The sequence below is a fragment of the Vipera ursinii genome (assembly GCF_947247035.1).
Source record: "Vipera ursinii genome assembly, chromosome: 3".
NCBI classification, from domain to species: Eukaryota; Metazoa; Chordata; class Lepidosauria; order Squamata; family Viperidae; genus Vipera; species Vipera ursinii.
Genome location: NC_139516.1, coordinates 58140578 through 58160672, shown reverse-complemented (window position 1 = coordinate 58160672; position 20095 = coordinate 58140578). Strand labels below are relative to the sequence as shown.

The window sequence follows — 20095 nt, the reverse complement described above, 5'->3', positions numbered from 1 at the left end:
GTGCTATGTTGAATTGTTTATTATTTTCCATTTGTCTGCACGACGCTATCCAATCTGAAGAGAAACCATTATCCTGCGCAACAGATCATGCTTTCAGTCTGTTGTTGCGGGTGAGGGTCTCAACTTCCTTCATGAACCGAAGGCACAGTTCCTCCTGCCAAGCCAAAGCCACGCACTGGACGGCTACAGGGAGATCCACAGCATCCGTGACAGCCTGAAGACAGAGGGACAGTCAGAACAGGAAGAGGCAACTACATGACGAACTCTCAGAAAGACAGCTTGGCTCTTTCGGTGACCATACAGACCTCTTTCATCCGTTTATCCCAGGGGTCACCATAATGACCTTGGTACTGTTTCAGCTCCTCTTCATCAGCCTGGGTGACAGTGGTGACTGGCACAACACCAGCAGGGAAGTTCAGGACATTGTATAAATTAGTGTACGAAGTAGCAGCTGAAAAGAGCAGAACCAAAGTAAATCAATCAAAGTTCTACAGATCATCCAGGAAAGATTCTGGTGCCTATGGACGAGATCTTGTGGGGTCCCTTTTACTATTCCTATTCTCTGGTCGTTGAAACTGAATCGGGTTTTGCAAGGCTTTAGTCTGGAATTTCCTTTTACCTTCGAAAACTAGATCTTTTTCCCTCCAGCCAGATTAATCCACAGTGAGGTCACTACATTTTAGGACAGCAGTCTTTTGGGACAAGATTAAAGCAAGGCCTGTTATATGATCCCAATACTGAGAAGAAAAACTAAAATCAAAGCTATTTTTAATTGTCTGGTAATTTTGGGAGAAAATTATCAAATTTGAGATTCCAGTTTTAACGTTTAAATGTGCAAGTGTAATTTACAAAGCAATTCAGAGTATAAAATGCAATAGAAACAATGACAAAGTAATTAGCAACCTGAAATATTTCTAAAGAATAATTTGTTCAAAATTAATGACTAAATATTTTTTCTGGATCTTGGCAAGCACTTGGCAAATAGTTTTTTGAAGATGTAAGAGACAAGCTTTTCAGTGTTATCTTCTGAGACCATAAATAAAAGCCAACAAAGGTAAATGAACATTATACCAAACAATTTCCCGGGATAGCCTTCATTAAAAGCTGGTCCCAGGACTGGACAGAGGATGACGTCCAATTTCAGCTTCCTCCACTCAGCAATGAATTCTTCACGGTAAGCCTGTAGAGAATATTTTGACAAGATGGACTAGACAAAACATTTCTTTCAATCTCCCTCAAACCCCCTTTAATTGCCTGTGTAGTTGACAATTCTGAAGCAAGCTTTCTTTCACGAATGAAGGTCCCAGGATAATGTTGCAGGATCCAATCTGGGTTGGACACTAGGACTTGTGCTGGAGCCCATCCTCAGGGGACCTCTCCCTAGCACAAGGGTAGGCAACCTTGGCTCTTTTATGACTCGTGGACTTCAACTCCTAGAAGTTGAAGTCCACAAGTCATAAAACAGCCAAGGTTGCCAATCCCTGCCCTAGCACAATAGCCCAAAGCACACACTCTGCTAGGGAACTTCTCAGATTGGATCCTGCAAGCTTTCTTTAGACACAAACCACTTGCCAGAATCTTATTCTGAAAATAATAGTGCTTGTCCCCAAGTCTATTAATTCCCCCAAGCAGTGGAGCCAGGCTGTTAGTTTGAGAGCCTTGGGGTATGTGTACAGTGGTGGGATTCAATTATGTGAACAACGAGTTCTCTGTGTGGAGGCCACTTCCGGAAGCCCGTTCTGGGCCTGGGCAACAAAAAATTAGCTACTGGTTCTGCCAAAGTGGTGCAAACCAGCTGAATCCCACCACCGTATATGTATCTCACAAGTGCTTTGTAGTTTTAATGAGGGGGACTTAAACTGGGTTTTGTTGTTGCTTTATTATTAGTGTTTCATATTGTGTACTTTATCACCCAGATTTATTTGATAGATGGGTGGTCTTATAAAATCAATCAATAAATAAATATTGGAGTTACTTATCTGGGCAATGCATTTCAATTTCTGCTTACAAAAGCTACTATACTGCGATACATTTAGATCTACTTGGCATATTATGCCTATGTTAAAATCCATTTCGGTGCTGAGAAAATACTTCTAGCATCAAACATTACTAGAGACTAGAACTTTAGACGACATTGTAGTCATTATGTAAAGTATTGTGGCTCATGGGGAGGATACATAGATCTCCAAACTCACCGCCACTGCTGCATGTTGCTTCCAAAGATTTTTGGCTGACCTACAAACATTGAAATAATTCATTAACAACTGTTCCATGAAGACTTCCAGTTAAAATGATGATTAATATATATCTGCATGAGACAAAATTTATGGGCTAGTTAAACGGTGATTCTGTATCTAAAGGGCAATCTAGCTATGCATTTAGGGCCATTTTGGTGAATGGAGCCAGTCCTTGGATACTGACACTACCAATGCCATGGTCCCTGTGCTTATTTTTGTAGTTTGGCCAGCTTGTATAAAGCTTAAACAATATTGCAAAATCTAAATGTATAACCAGGCTTATTGTTTACACGATAAATTAACAGATAGTTAACAATTATCCAGATTTTCTGCTGTCCTTTTTGGCTATGTTGATGTATAGTTTCATCACTGTTAACTACTTTGAGCAAGTGTGTTTGAATTATTAATATGAAAGGAACCATTCCTTACTGAGATATTTCATTTTATTTTTATAAGAGTCTCTTTTCTCACAATATAGGAAGGAGGTTTGTTTTAAAGTATAATAATATAAATGCACTCAACTGTTAAACGTGTCATGTTGAAATTTGACCTGGTTTTAAACTATTTATACTGTTTGAGAAAGTTACCAGAAAGGAAAATATCAGAAGTCAAGCTATGAGTACTCCTACAGTAATTCAGAAAAGGTGTTTCAGAATATGTGAGAATACAGTATAAGTGCTACACCTCTTTAAAGCACAAATATCACTTTTCAGGTTTCCCTGTGAGCCTGAGAGATGCTCCTATGCATTCTGAAAAGTCTCTTATTTTCAAAGTATAAATATGCCTAAATCATGGTGCTTGATATCACTGCCTTGAAGTCAAACCATGGTTTATTGGTTTAAGTAAACCGTGACTGGCAGAGCACGTGGGATCAGGGGATTACGCCTCCTGTATTTCTGCTGAAAGATGATGAAGAGGTATATTCTAGATCAGCTTTGCTTAACATGATGCCACCACATGTGTTGGACCCCAGGGTTTAGAAATACAAGTAGCATAGGAGTCATTCTATAGAGAGTAAGGAAGGTGGCCTTAATGGAGATACACATATCAAGGCAATAGGGATAAAGCATTTTTACGGCCACAACATCCAGACAAGGTTCAGAAGTGTCTCATATAGATGCCTGCCTGACTTTTCTAAATTTCTTCCTCTTTCTTAAAGTTCAGTGAATTAGAGAGATATCTTTCTGAGCTGCTTCCAAACTTTATCTAGACATTCTGGACTTTAAAAATGCTTTATCCTGGCAATGGGGACTGCATATCTCTGTCAAAAGCCATCTTCCTTATTCCATACAGTTCTTATTTTTATTTGGAATTCTACCATTTGTAGCCCAGCAGATCTGGAAGACAACAGGGTGGAGAATAACACTGTATGGAGTAGATGCTGAAAATACTTTTAAGTTCTTATTCCTTACCCAACTCCACATAATGCATTGAGATCTCTGGCAATCCGGGGGTACTAAGGGAGAAACACAAGTTTACTGATTTTATTGTATGCAATCACGTGAGTTATTCCTTAAGGATGTGGGAAATCAGCTAGGGCACCTCCAAGAGAGACCCTCTGACTTGGATTAACACATTTGGATACACTTCCCTATCTTAGAAAATCTCTAACTTAACAAGTGTTATGTATCCAATGCAAGCATCTGCATAGCAACAGCCACCAGGGGGTGTTGGCCTGGACGGTTTTGGTGGGAAACCTAGTTTTGGCGGGAAACCTAGGGCCAACCCCATTGGCTGGACGCCTACCTGGCTAGGTATTTAAGGAGGCCAGGTAACCCTCATTCCTCAGTACGTTTCCCCCCCCCCCCAATAAAGAGCTGAACACGTACTCCGGCTGGCGTCTCTTCCTTGCGTCGGACCCACTACATTACAGCAAGCTAGTGCAAGTTTCGCCTTTTCATCATTACAGGGTAAGAAGTAAGCCAAATACTCACCACTGGTTTTAAGATGAATGCCAAAATCCTTTTCAGTACAATGGGAATACTGTAGCAGTTAATCTGGGATTTCAAAACTGGATCAACAATATCCCCTTTGCTGGGAGATGAAAGAAAAAGGAAACCAAGTCCTTTTTCATAGTTAATAGCAGTGCTCTCAAATAACAAATAGTATTTAGATAGTAGCTCTTTTGACTAAATTCATAGAAATAAAGAGGTAGTAATTGTGAGCCAGTAACTCACAACTAGTATACAAAATCAGTCACTTTCTCTGATTTCACATTTAGGTTCCTGAGAATTAATATTTATTTATTATTTATTATTTGGATTTATATACCGCCCTTTCCCGAAGGACTCAGGGCGGTTCACAGGATATTTAAAAGAAAAATCAATACAAAAGTTAAAAACAATTAAAAAATTAAAAAAGATTAAATCAATTATATTCTTCAATTACATTTATATTCTTCAATTACAATTATATTCTTCAATTACACACATCCAAATGAAAATATAGTAAAACTTTAGACCAGTTGTTCCTTAAATGTCCTTTCTATATCAACTTGCACCCTACCTGCATATCTCCACTTACTGACAGAAGTTCGTCTGTTTTGAGGATGCTTTTGTTTGTTTTATGTTATCACACTGGAACCTTAACATCACCCAGAGTGTCATAAAATCTCTTGCAGCTGCTACTGTTTATGATGGGAAAGATTGTCCTAAATTTAGGATTTTAGAACTATACGGAAATATCTTTTTATGTTGCTTTATGTCTTTTTATCATGCGGTAGGTCTCTTCAATAAAGCTCTAGAGCAGATAGTAAAAAATACATTTGGTTCTAATTTCCTAGTTTGCAGGTTGAAGTAGGTAAAAAAGCTTGGTGGTAAAGTGCAGACAATATTGGAAAAAATGCCACAATAAACAGTAGTAGCAAGATTGTGCAAAGATCTCCTCCAGACACCTGTGTCCCATGCACACCTTAAAAGGCATGTGCAAGTCAGTGCTGAGTGAGAGATTATCTACTTCAGTGTTTCCCAGCCTTAGTAACTTCAATTCCTAGAATTCCTGGGCCAGCATGCTGTCTGGGAAATTCTAGGATATTGAAGTACACCCACCTTAAAGTTGACAAGGTTGAGAAACACCGGTCTAATGTACTATTAGGAAACTATATGATCTTAAAAGCTTTTCATATGTTACATTTCATATGTAACATCTTTTGAAGCACAAATTTTGTAATTCTGTTGCTTTATTACAATGTTGGAACTGGTTGCAAGGTTGTGGCAGATTAAAAATATAATAAATACATTTTCAATTGAATATGTTCATTGGAAAATAATTTTTGATCTTTAAAATGTGACATTTTATTTAACTATTACTTTTCATGCAGATTTTTTTTTCACATTCAAACTAACGGTTCTCATAAAAACCTAGGATTTCTTATCACACCGAATTTTACATTGGCTAATGTGGGCACTGCCCATTCTAAAACAGAGTTATTAAGCTCAAGCCATGTTCATATTTCAAGTTATCTACTTACAATTTAGCCAGTAAATTTGCAGCTCCATCAGAAAAGATGCCTTTAGTGAAAAGCTCATCCACCACATAGTTAAGTCGAGGGGGAACAAAGGGGATGAGCTGCATAAAAAAGACAAATTAAAATAGTTGGTTAGTTGTTTTACAGCAGATGGAATGCTATGAGTCCCATATGCAGATAATTTAACTATTTCAGAACTTTTAAGAATTACCTAAAAATGAATCCTACTTCATGAAGATTTGATAAACAGATTTGATAAACAGAAAATTTATATTTTCTCCTTATTAAACTTGCTTAAATTAAAATGTGTAGACCATCCTTTAGCATCATGATGCCTTCCAGACTAACTGTGAACTATGGTTTTCTAGTCAATATGGCTTTTTAGTTATGGTTTACTAAAGAGGCTATGGGCCTATTCATGTGTTATGCTAACTTAGCATATATCCCAGATTTAAATATAGATTTGGAAGGAAAGAAATGAAGATCAGAAATTAATAAAGCATTTAGTGAGAATTAGTACTTTTATCGTCAGCAATCCCAGTTCACCATATAAAACAAACTTCCAAAATAGTTTATATTAGGGCTGTACACATTCCTATGTGGGAAATGTCGTTAAGACCCTAATATAGATAATGTGACATAAATTTGGGTTTATTTTATTTATTTATTTTATTTTATTTTATTTTAATCCCATTTATATCCCGCCCTTCTCCGAAGACTCAGGGCGGCTTACAATTTAAGCACAAACCAATGTGCTTAGCAATAGCCTTCATTCTATGTATATGCCTGCTTATTAGGGCTTTCGCCCCCCCAGCGGCATTGTTACAAAGTCAGCTTATTGCCCCCAACAATCTGGGTCCTCATTTTACCTACCTCGGAAGGATGGAAGGCTGAGTCAACCTTGAGCCTGGTGGGATGCGAACCTGCACTAATTGCAGGCAGCTGGTGTTACTTAAGGAGGCATTAGCCCACTGCTCCACCAAGGCTCCTTATGCCTTAACACACATGATAGTTAGCATATATTCATTTTCCTGCAAGGAAGTGATACTCTATAGATACTATGTAGACCATATTACCATGTTTAAAGTTGATTTAATGGCATTTCCTAAAAATTAACCTTTGTACATTACTAATAGAGCACATAAACGTGTACACACTTATAAATATTATCTAGTTTATATTTTTGTAGACTTACAAAAATGCATAGCCAGGAAAGATAAAGATATTATCAGACTGAATAGATTTGCTGATATAAATGTGACAATTAAATTCAATTAACTTAAGTTGATTGATTTCAGTGATCTATTTTAAACAGAAATATACCTGGATCTAAAGCATTGTACAGGGAGCACAGGCATTCAAGCTTCCCGTTTTACAGAAAATTGTGAGTAATGTAGGTCACAATGTTGTTCTAAGTTATATATGAGCCACAAATGTCAGAAATGTTTTAAACTAGAACACAAATGGAAAAAAATGCATATACTGTGTGCCCTGCAGCCTGAAGAAGATTTTTTGTTTCCTGAACAGCTCTTTTCATGCTTGGAGAAGGCTGGAAATATCCATCATCTTTGTAGTATCCAATCCGAAGGAGATTTGAACTGGTGTAAATCTGGAGAGAAGGAGAAAAAAAAAGAGTAAAATATTTGAAATAGCAATTGAATTGAACCATCCCTAGGCTTGACCTGGCTGAAAATTTTCAGATATGATCTGGATAGATTGGAAGCTTTACTGCAGAGAAGAATGAACCTTAGCTTTGACAGTTGATTTACCCACTGCAGTATAAAAAAGTCAGAACCTTTTATATAGATCTTTGCTCTAGAATTTAAACTCTAGTCTATACTTTTTTGACCTGCCTGTCTGAATTAAGGCATATTTGACTATTTGTTGGTGGTCTTGGGATGTACCTGGTAGATGTTTGCATAATGATTCTGTCTAGTCTGGAGAATCATTGCTTCCCCTCATTTATCGTGGTCCTTAAAAAAGTTCATGTCTAGGAAGAGTTGTGGCATATTGATAAATATCTTTGATAGCCAATTTATTTGTTTTGATATGTACTGTTTTAACTTGTTTGTGTGCTACCCAGAATCATTGTGACTTGGGCAGGTAGACAGGTTTAAGAAACAAAGAAATTCAAGGTTGGTTTCAGTTAACATCAGTGCAATTGTTTCCTCTAAAATTCATAAGCAGTTAACAAAAAAGTGATCAGTATTCAAAGAATGGCATTTAACCATGTCCTTGAAAACCAAAGAATTTTCTTTAATGTTACACGGAAATTTTGTAGCAATGATAATGAGGGCTCTTGAATAACCTAAAAGATTACTATGGAAAAGAACTTTGAACTTTACAAGTCAACTTGATGCTCCTATCTGGTACAACTTTCCTTTCAGATCTGTGTAGGCAAATTCTCCAAAACTGATTAGAAACATAATATGTACATGATATTACACTCATTTCATTGTATTGATGGAATCATTCTAGACAGTGTACAAAAAAATTATAATGAATGTGATACATGTTACAGTCTTTAGGAGCAAATGTGTGTTTAGCTACTTGTTTTCTTGAAAACTTTTCATGAAATTGAAAGGAATTTCTCAGCTTTCAATAATTACTAGGGTTTTTTATCCAGTTTTCCCAAGGAAAACTTCTAAACTGCAGCAGACGTTGGACTTGCAGAAGCATTAGAAAAGAGCTTGTGTAAGGCTGAGATAAGCATAATCCAAGTAGACTATCCATGGACTATCCAACATCACACAATAACTTAAAAATGATCGAGGCACAAGACAGCAGGAGACAAGAACATGATTTCACAATGCACAAGGGCAAATGCAAAATTTGCTTCCAGCAATGGAAGGCAGTCCCTATGTCATTTAAATCCTCTCCTCACTTAGCAGGTACAGGTGAGGTGTTGCTAACAATGAGACACTGAACTTGCCTGCAGAGTCTGCATCTTGCTGCTTACTTACAAGGCACCTGCACTCTGCTGGTTGCCCTCATTCATTCATTCACTTTTCACATGAGTTTCACAACTCATTCAATTACCTCTTCTCTGAATGGCAAAGGGGGTACTGAAGGATCCAGGTGGAATAACTCATCACATAAGAGAGCTTTCATGCACAGAGCCAGACTATCTACATCTCTTGCCATTGGACCGATTGTTGCAGTCACTACAAAGGAAACAGGAGCTCCAGTGAAATGGATTGCATGAAACAAATCAGGTAAAAGGTTCTTACTGGTGACTAAGCAGCCATCAATAATAGGTTAGATGGATAAATAATTTAACCAGAGGTAATTCCCAAGGTTAACTTAATGGAGTCAGAAGTGCAACTAATAGAAAAGATATACTGGATTTCAGATTATTTATTTACTACATTTCTGTATTTTCCATAGAATTGTATCCCATAACAGTTCATAATTTTAAAAATAAATAATAAAAGTAATACCTTTAAAAAGGTGATTTGTGAAATATCCTGGTGATAGTTGTTTAGAGCCTTGTATGTTATACATAAAGTTTTGAACCTGGTTTGATAATTAATTGGCAGTCAATCAAGTTGCTTCAACAGAAAAAAAATCAGTAATCTTCCTAGTGCATATTCTCATCAGCTTCAGCCTCCAGACCAAGTGCAAGGTAGTCTCTCATTAAGAAATCTAACTGTAAGGTTATAAATGCATGAGTAACATAGCTAGCTTGTTCTGAGATGCAGTAATTGACTACCAACTAAAGGTTCTCCTAGCTACAGAAGTCACTGGAGTCTCCAATGACAATTATTATACTAAGAGTACCTCCATACTCCATCCCTGTTCTTTCTGCCCTCTTTAGAACAAAATTCCCAGGTACCATACCTGGAAACAAGGTCAAATTTCAGTCCTAGTTTATTGGCCTTTATAAATTGATTAGAAGCAATGCTGCTACATCTCTCTTTAATAGCAGAAAACCAGCCATTTGATCCATTTTATCCCTGACAAATGTAAGCAGGGTTTGATTGGAGCCCAGACAAGTTAATGTGCTGTATATGAAGCTATTTTAAAGAAGACACAGAAATTCTCAATAGTGCAGATTGCAGCCAATAAGTGTTTGTTGTTGCAAAATTATTTTTGTCAGTATTGTTTACTCACTTTGTAACCATGCCAGATTAACTCCAATAAGGCCTTTCAAAGCTCTTTGAAAACTCACTTCTTGGGAATCCTCCCCTCAGGAGAAGAGGGGGGGGCTAGCATTCAGGTAGAGGTAGAGATCCCCTAGACCCCCAGAATTATTAATCTGGGGGTCGAAGGGTGAGAGCTCCCTCAAAGCCTGAATCAACTCAGGACTTGGGGCTCCTCTGTTTTAAGGTTTTTGAAACAGAGCAGGATGCTGCAACCATCCCTGCACTCAATACTGTACTTCGGATTACTTGGACGCAGGCAGAGCTGAGCAGGAGAATATTGAAATAGCAAGTATTTGATCTTTAACTCTGGTATAACTTAAAAGAAGGGGAGGAAGATGGCGTTGGAATAAATCTTTTGGAGGAAGTGGGAAGAACAAAAGAATAAGGAAAATAATATAAAAGTTCAAGGAGCAAGACAGAAAGTGGATTTTTAAAGTTGTAAAATACTTTGTTTTAAACATTTGAAATTGGCTTACAAGAGATTGAAAGGATTTGGACATTTAACAGAAAGTAACAAAGTTGCAATTTGGACGGAAAAGTGAAAGTGTGAAACGAAAGTTAATTGGGTGTTAAAATGGCTTCCAAACCACCGAGATTTGCTGTTTCTAAAAGTGCAGGGGCATCAGCAGTTCAACAATCTGGACTTCAGACATTGATGCCACCCCCCGCAGCACCTACACCCACATTAACACTAAAAGATTTAAAAGATGCTTTAAAACTTCAATCTGAGCAAATGGCAGAGCTTATTAATGAGAAAAATAAGGAAATACGAGAGGACATCTTGCTGGCATTTCAGGGACTGACTGTTTGTATTGAGAGTCTGGATGAACGCGTGGAAGAGGTTAAGCAAAATAATTTGATATTGGAGGCTAAAATGTGTGAAGCTGAGAATAAAATGGATAAAATTGATGATGAGGTGGTAATGATACAATATAGAGATATGGAGTTTGCCTTGAGGATAAGAGGTTTGAAAGAAAATCCACAAGAAAATTTGGAAGAGATGTTGGCAAAAGCTGTGGCGCCTATTTTGGGATGGCAAGCTGAAGATTTTATATTGGAAATAGACAAAATATTTCGTGTCAATTCATGGATTGCTAGGCAAAGAAAATTACCAAGAGATGTGGTTGTTTACTTTGCAAAGAGAACCATCAGAAATGCGATTATTCAAGCCTTTTATAGTAACAGATTTAAAGTGGCTGATCAAGAGGTTTTAATTTTGAAAGAAATTCCACCAAGAATTTTAAGGAAAAGGAAAGAGTTTGTTTTCTTGACAGATGAATTAAAAAAATGACAGATCCAGTTTAGATGGGAGATACCAACTGGGATAATGGTGAATTATGCAGGTACAAGATATCGTCTTAATACAGTTCTGAAGGCACGAGATTTTTATTGTAATGTACTGAAAGCAGGTTCATCACCACCCCCAGAATTCAAAAGAGGAGAGGAAGAAGAAGCGCGTAAGGCACAAGTGGAAGGCATACAGCAAGGTGAAGAAATCACCTCGTTGATTGTAGGAGATGTACAGCAAACTTTGGAAATTGCGCAGTCCCTGGCACCACCAGAAGAACCAAGGGATCAAAGAATGATACGGGCTGCAACCAAACGAAAGGAACAACAACAACAGCAGCAACAGAAACAGTACTCTACAATTACAACTCAAGAATCTTATAGTGAAGCAGTGGGAGGAGCGAGACCAAAGAAGCAGATGCTTGTGGATCTGCAAGATACGCTCCGAAAGCTTCAAGTCGCAAAAGATGGCGACAAAGTTTCTAACATGGAATGTTAATGGTTTAAACTCACCGCAAAAGAGAAAGAAAATATTTCAATATTTGAAACAATTTAACAATAACGTTATATGCTTGCAGGAAATGCGTATTCGTGTATCTGATCAAAAATATTTGATAAATTCCAGACTGGGTATACAGTTTATAGCATCTGCTCCGGAAAAGAAAAATGGTGTAGTTATTGATGTGAAGAAGACTTTAACAGCTAACCTAATTGAAGCAGATACACAAGGAAGATATATTATAATTGAACTTTTAGTTAATTATGTTTAAGTGGAGTTAAAGTGTGATAAGATTTAAAGTGTAATTATAGATGGTTACCATATTTTAGTTTAAGCTTGGTAGAGGTAATACCCTGTATTCAGCTCTGGGAAGTGGGGGGGAGGGGGAGGGAGGGGAAGTTTGGGGAAGTTTATGTTTAAAATGTATTGTAAAACTTTTCAATAAAAAAAGAAAACTCACTTCTTTTGCATGACTTTTAATCAAGCAATTAATAAAATTTAATTATTTTAATTAATAATTTAATAAATATGTTGCTCACACAACACACAGGTTGTAATATTATAACATTTTGTAAGAATATCATATTATTATGTAGATATTTGTCCATGCACCAGCTTGGTAGATTTTTTATCTAGAAAGGTCACGTATACATATTTAAATATTACAGGTTTTGGATGGCTACTTATTACTTGGGAACAAATTGTGTGTGGTTAAATGCATCAGGCTAGGAAAAAAACACGTCCCAATGCTGCCTTAGATAGAGAGCAGATGAATGACTTTGGTTTGGGGTATTTGCTCTCCCAGAAGAAGACAATGGCAAGCAAATCCTGAAAATGAGGCCACAAAAACTGCATAGACTTGGGGTAGGATTCAAGGTTGACTTAAAGGCACCCCACCCACCCAAAATCCACTTTTATTACTCACCTGACTTCATGCCTGCCACTGGACTAGCAAGACCCAGGGTGCTGGGGGGAAAATGTAAACAAGAGAGGGGAAAATAAAGTGTTCACAATCAAAACAGTTAGAAAAGAAAGAGCAATCATATAATCTATTAATGCATTCAAAAAGAAGTCTCAAGAAAGGAGATGACCTTCAGATAACAATTAAAGCTAAAATAATAAAAACGACAAATGTGTTCATAATGAGAAGCCACCCCATACCACAGAATGTGCATTTATCACAATATTTGTAAAGAAGAATCAATTTGTGAATGCGACCAGCATATTTTCATTTCTGCAGAAATGAAATGCTTCCTAAGAATGCTCATAAAACATGCAATCCAATCAATATTAGCATTCAGACATTGGGATGTTTATCAGTCCAAAGAAGAAGGTAGAACTGACCTTAACCGAGAGCCTGTTGGTTTGAGTCCACAAAGCCCGCAGAAGCTGGAGGGCAGGCGAATGCTTCCAGCAACATCTGTCCCAAAACCCAAGAGGGATCCACCTCCTGCAATCAGTGCCCCTTCTCCTCCAGAGGACCCACCAGGGCTTTTCTTGTGGTTCAGAGGGTTTTTTGTTTGACCAAAGATTAAGTTACTGCAATCATAGCTGAACAAAACAAATAGTGATTGGCATTTACATTTTTTGATATCAGCATTGGACCAAAGAAAGAGAGATTGGTGGGCGAGAGGGAAACTATATAATAACCAATCAAATAATAACTTGCACATAGCACTGCAAAACCAGTGAGTGAGGACAAATACCCCCAACATGGCACAAAGATTGGAATCTGGTGCCATGCAGATATTTTGAGACCGCAAGTCCCAGAATTCTCAGGAAAAACAGTGACTGGGGATTATGGAATTTACAATCCCAGTTATGGAAGAGAAGGCTAATACAGAATATCAAACAATTCCAACTGCCTTGGTAAAAGAGAGGAAATAGTATAGGTCAACAATCTCTGTAGTCATGGCCATTCAAAGGATCCAGAGGATTTTTCAAGACTGGCATAATAAAGAGAACCATCCCACATTGTTCCCAGCCTCCAATACTTAAATTAATACTTCTGACCATGGAAAATTATTTTAGCCGTTATAGACAATATCCAGGCTTCATCCATGCTGAAATTAAGGTGATAGATAGCAAAATTTAATGTCTTAACTGTCTGTTATTTTGAATGCTCCCTCAAAATAATACTAGCACCACAATACAATATTGCTAACTTGCAGCCTCCTTGTTTCTGGTGCAATAATACATTCTTTATATTATTTATCTAAGCAGAAATATTTTTCTTACTTGTTTTAAGCCTTCTGCCAAAGAATCTTTCGTGCTTCTGTAATCTTTCTTCCATTAACCCACCACCCTAGATTCCCAGGTTATTATTAATCAAGACATTTCTAAAATAGAGGAAAAATACTTTATCATGCTCTGAGGAATATTAGTTTTCACAAATGGAATTGCTCCTTGTTTCTTCAAAACTTTTACTATCACGCTGTCATCAGCCTCTACTTTGTCAAGGTACTGCACCAAGCCACAGGTAGAGATGTGTCCCTTTGGGAGACAAAACACAACTTGCTTGATATAATGTTATGTCGGAGTATGTATAACAAGCATACCATTATGTTTTAGAGCTTCAAGTTATGAGGACTTGTCCAGGAACAGGTCTGATTGATCAAATATCACAAAAACCCTCCTAATGAAATGACAGTTAAGATGAATAGAAAGAACTAGCATCATACATGCAAAGATCTCTTCTAAAGTCCCTTGTAAGGTGTCAGGTTTCATCTAATAATTAGATTCTGATACCATATGACATCTCTGCTGTCTGTAGAGTACTATGCTGTGAAGAGAGATATGCTTTTATGAAATGACAAATGACTTGTCACTAGTCATAAATTACTCATAAAAATAGCCCACTGTGTTTCAGAATCTGTAGGCCTATCAGAACCCAGAGACATCTGTCAAGGTTCATGACCAGCTGCTGTTCCTTGCTTAGACACTTTTGATGGTATATATGTGCATGTGGATATTTTAAGAAAGATCCCATAAATATGTACACAGGAGCACAAACAGCATGCTAACTATTGTTGCAACACACGTCCGATGCCCCCTCTTCATGTAAGGGTTCAGGCTGGTGAGATGGGAAGGGTGAAAGAACTGTGGAATTTAAATCCTAGAAAACATATATCTCTGCACTGACATAGGCAATCAAACATTAAGCGTGTGACACTTCATTCTTATTTGCAGTGAAAATTAATCTAATGAAAAGGTTTAACTTCATTTAATTGATATTAAAGCTTTTATCTCCATTCGATATATATTAAAGCTTTTATCATAATACGTTTCTTTTTAAACTGCTACAAAATGTTGTTTTCCTGTAAAAAAGTAACATGGCTGCTGCCTTGGAATAGTTGCGTAGAAATGAAACAGGAAACTCAATTTCAGCCTTCCATATTTCCTAACCTCTGCAGCAACTAGACTGAAACTAGAAATGCCCTGTATTTTAGCTAAAGATGTGGAAATATCTTAAACAACAACCCTTTCTTAATACTTCTGACGCACACCTCTTTTTTCAGTAGCAAGTATTTCAAAAGATAAAGGAAGATGCACCTTGTATCCAATGTGGTCCTTAATGCTGACAGGAATTCCATACAGCAAACCTTTCTCTTTTTGCTTCTTCAGGTGCTGGAGCTGTTCCTCACATCCATGAAGAAAATCTGTCACACAGTTCACCTCCTGGGTTACTTCAAGGGCCTGGCCCAGAGGGAGAAGCGTGACTTGTTAAATAAACCAAAGTAAGCTGAAGTCAACCTTTGTATTCAGGAAAATCCATGTGTTCACCCAGAGAACAGATGGATGTGTTTCTGTGTGGGTTTATAAGAGGGGGGAGCGTAAGTTAAAAACAGTGATAACTGTTTAGTTTAAAACTGACTGGGGAATAGCCCTGAAAGACTGGAAAAAGAGCCCCTACTAAGATAATGATCAGATAAGAGGAGTCCCAGCCAAGAAAATAACATAACTTGAGAAAATGTCTCAAAAAAGACCTTCCCTAGTTCACATCAAGATAAAGGGAAGGAGGAGGAAACACATTCAGATATGCAAGATTTTGTTACTATAGCCAGGGCTTTTTTTCTCATAGAATGCTCAGAATGGAGTTCCGGCACCTTTTTTGGATGGAGCCTTGTAGGGTAGGCAAGGCGGGTTGTATGACATGTGTGAGTTCCGGCACCTTTTTCTTTTACAAAAAAAGCACTGACTATAGCTGCTACAATAAAAGTAGTTCCGAACCATGTGGCATTTGTTTGGAGTCTCGTCTACTTTGTTTGACAGACACCGACTATCTATGACAGGGCTTTTCACCCACTGTACCACTTTTAGGATATGGCAACATCCGAGTACCACCAGTCACCTAGCAAGGTGTCAAAAACTTAAGGACCAAAAAAAAGGGGGGGGAAAGTGATGAAGTACAGGTACTTCTTGACTTACAACAGTTCGCTTAGTGACTGTTCAAAGTTACAATGGCACTGATAAAAGTGCCCCGCAAGGCACAGCTGGCGGCGCTCTTTCTCCTGCCCGAGGTTTTCATTGTTGTGAGCATTTCTGTTCAGGATTGGCAGCGGGGGTGGGGTGGGAGGTGTTTGGTTTTTATTCCGCCCCATCTGCTGGGTGGTTGCAGCAGGTTTTGGTCACTTCAGATGACCCTGGGACACTGTGACCATCATAAATATGAATCAGTTGCCAAGCATCTGAATGTAAATCACAAGACCCTGGAGACGGTGCAACATTCCAGCTGATCGGTGCTTCTTTTGGGCTCAGAAGCACCAGGATCAGTGGCGAACTCCAGCTGGAGCCTGGTGCTGATCCTGGCGCTTCCACTGAGCCCTGACAGCCCCGAAGAAATGCTGATCCTGGTGCTTCCGCTGAGCCCTGACAGCCCTGCAGCTCCAGCCATCTCTTGCTCAGGCTTGTGTGATGTTGCCATCAGTTCAGCTTATTGCCCTCCCCCGCTACCACTTTTCTAGGATGGTCACGTACCACCTGCCAGGTGCCAATGTACCACAGGTGGTACCCATACCACTGGTTGAAAAGCCCTGATCTATGAAATTAGAATGGATTATTGTCTCTCTTGAATCCACCAAAGTAAGCTAGGTAGCACCTGATTAGATCTACGTCTTGTGAACCAGTCTTTTATGCATCTATTAATACAGGCAAACAATTTTCTCATGGCTGATGGAACTCATTGTTTGATAGATTGGTTTTCTAGGGACCCGAGTAAATATAGCCAATGACAATTGTGTGATATTTGGGTCCTTTGGAGAAAGGAAAGGTGATCTGATTCCCTTTAAAACCCACCAATAAAAAAAATTGAGAAGGGGAATGTTGGATTTAGAAAGTGAACTATGTTTCTTACATTTTGGTCTTAAGGCCTCAATTTCAACCAAATTCTCTCCAAGCCTCTAACACTGCAAAAACATCTCCACATTCCCAAATACAGATTATCCTGGGGCTGCAAAAACGTTCTGGCAAGTTTGCCCACTTCTGCGCTACAACATATCTATAACAATGTTCTCTAATGAGTACTGAAAACGACTGTCCTAAATAGCGATTTAAAAAAGTAAGATAATTATCTGCACAAAGATGGAAAGATTTGGCATTACCCACAATGGAGGAATAGGGAAACTTTCTCAGATGGCCAAACTGACTGCTTTGATGAGAGAATATTTTTCTTGTTGACTAGAAACCCTTTATGAATTTTTTACATATGAATGTTTGATTTATGGTTTTGCTAATGATATAGACAGAAGAGACATATTGAGCTCCTTAGAGTAGGAGCTAAATTTATAATTGGTTTATAACTGCTGTAAAGAAGATTGGAAACTACTTTTTTGTATTGTTTTTTCTTTTCCTTTAACTTATTTTTTATTGCATTTCTAGCTTCCTTTCCAGTTCTTTCTCTTTTCTTCTTCTTATTTTATATTGTTTTGTGTTAGATTTCATCTTCCTTTTTAAAACTTTTAATACTGTGTTTGTATGTTCTCTATATTGATATATCTAAAACCCCCAAAATATTCCAATAGCCCCTATTGTGTTCACCTTTTTTATATAGGTATACAGGACACTCTCTGGAGAAAGTTTTTCCTCTCTGAGTTTTTCTGCCACTTCTGTTAGTGTCAGAGAGAGGATAAATTCCGACTGGATTCCGGGATTCTGCAAGTAGAAACAACCATTTAATAAGGGGAAAAACTTGGGAACAACCCTAAATTTATGTCACAAGCCAGGACAAAAGTTATACTGCTGTTATTTTTCATGACAAATCAAGAACACACAAAGAAGAGAATGAAAACCCACAGATTATATATAATAAAACTGAATGCAATTCAGAAGAGAATTCTTGGGATGTCAATTGAAAACTTCATTCCTTAATCCACTTTTCAGCCTCAACCTCCATTTTTCCTCAGATCTCAGTCATATTGCAAAGTGTTTTTTAACAATTTTTTAAAAATGTGAGCTATCTTGACTAGTTTTAAGTACTCTGCTTTTTGGATTTGGGTTTCAAAGGAAATATTATCTGTGCTTTATACCATGTTGTTGCTTATCATGAGGTATGCCTGTTGAAGCATTAGCTTTAGGTGCTACAATGATTAAACAGAAAGCCATTTATAAATTCTGGTATTCACGTGCTTTTACTACAAGCACAATTGCTCTTGCTCATTTAATCCAGCAAATAGCAAACACAATAGCTTCCTTATCCTGGCGGATCTGAAGTCCTTGACAGAGGCAATATAGGGATTAGAATATCCTTTGTAAGAATATAGATATAAATATGAAACCTTGGTTGAGAGTCCATTTATTTTGAACTCGTCAATGAGAAAAATGAGTCAAGGCTAGAAGACTTTTACTAGCCTCTTGGAAATCACTGAATTGTTTCTTAGATTCATATTCCATCTTTCCTCCAGAAGCTCAAGGTACATAGTATCCCATTTCTAATATTCCTCACAACAAGAATTTCATGAAATAGGCTGCATTAAGACAAAATGAGTCACCCAATGCTCTTCCATTGCTGACTTAGCCCTGGATCCCCCACAGTCGTAGCCCACTTTATCACTCTGGTTCTCCTCTTAGATTAGTCTCCAAAAAAATATAGAACTTTCCTCTGACTGATGTCCCACTTGTAACAAAAAAAATGATTAGATGTGTCTGTGTTCTTTGAAGCAAAGTAATTTATGTATGTGTGTGTGTGTGTGTGTGTGTGTGTGTGTGTGTGTGTGTGAGAGAGAGAGAGAGAGAGAGAGAGAGAGAGAGAGAGAGAGAGAGAGAGACTAAGTGGCAAAATTAATTCTGTTATAACTTAAATACTTTGCAGGTACTGCTTCCTCTTTGTCTGAAATGCTTATATGATGATCTGAACAGCCTATGTAGCCCATTATTCAGTCTCTCTCTCTCTCTCTCTCTCACACACACACACACACATACACACAGAGAGACAAAGACAGAAAGAAATTCACCTATCATTACTGTACTTTGTAATTATTATTACCAATGCTAAAATTAAAAATAGCTTCCAAGCTACATTCTTGCTACTTTAAAGCACATGAAGAGGAGTGCACAATAAATACATCAGGGTTTGTCCAGAGAGAAAGTAATAGATAGAATTTTTTTAAAAAAAACATCTCACATTCAAGCTGTACGTAAGTCTTCATTGATCCTCACTTCCCCAAAAAAGGACAGACAGTATGACATGTCAAAATTTAAGAAAAGATGCAACCTATCATAGATATTGACCCAGACTTTGTAAAACAAGAAAGCCCATAAATCAGCAAAGCTGACCTAAGTTTCACCATTCAGACATGAGAACGGTTCAAAAGTCTTACTGAAAGCAGCAAAGTTTACATTCAAAAGAGCCCTCCATAACACAAAAACGCCACCATCCTCCCCATCCCAAGAAGAAGCCACCTTCTGTTTAAGCCTCCAAGCAACTTTTTCCATTTGTTCTAGACTGCCATTTCGCCATTGTCGGGCTTCTTTCATTTTCCTCTGAATCTCTCTACGTATCACCCATTTCCATAGCACAACCACTGTGACTGAGCCACAAGCAACAGCAAGCATAATAGGTGGGTTGATTCCAGCGGTGAGTAGAATGTCTTGTAGCTTCTTCTGCATCATGGTGAATCTTTCTCTGTGTCTTTGTAGTAGGCTCTCCTTGATACCAACAGGAGGTTGTATTGTTAAAGCATTGGCTATAAAGGTATCTCAAGTTACTGGAGACCTCCTAGTTGTACCTTGGACTCCTCCCAAGGTGTATTTAAAGGATGATTTATCTAAAGTATTAGATAAACTTAATTAAGGGTTCAAGTGATATTTCAGAACAGCCTATTGGGCTCCCAAACTCAGCAGCTATAGCAATAGTCTTTTTTTTTGTTGTTTTAGCAGATAACATAGTGGCAGCTGCAATTCACATAGTTATGATTTGTATGTAAGTCTGGCACATACACGCAGTCTGAATCCACTCTACCATTTC

The 20095-nt window shown here is 37.8% G+C and overlaps 1 protein-coding gene across 1 annotated transcript; it reads right to left on the bottom strand.

Moving 5' to 3' along the window:
• Positions 1 to 42: 42 nt before the first annotated feature.
• Positions 43 to 19740, bottom strand: LOC310638493 (vitamin D3 hydroxylase-associated protein-like; the record flags this gene model as incomplete). The annotated part of the gene is made up of 15 exons (XM_083359609.1): positions 43 to 214; positions 306 to 451; positions 1072 to 1180; positions 2196 to 2235; positions 3650 to 3693; positions 4172 to 4271; positions 5707 to 5804; positions 7187 to 7312; positions 8743 to 8867; positions 12560 to 12600; positions 12979 to 13185; positions 13994 to 14127; positions 15187 to 15330; positions 17671 to 17784; positions 19531 to 19740. 15 exons carry the CDS (start codon positions 19738 to 19740, stop codon positions 86 to 88), a joined length of 1767 nt encoding a protein of 588 aa, XP_083215735.1. The 3' UTR covers positions 43 to 85.
• Between the last annotated feature and the right edge of the window lie 355 nt (positions 19741 to 20095).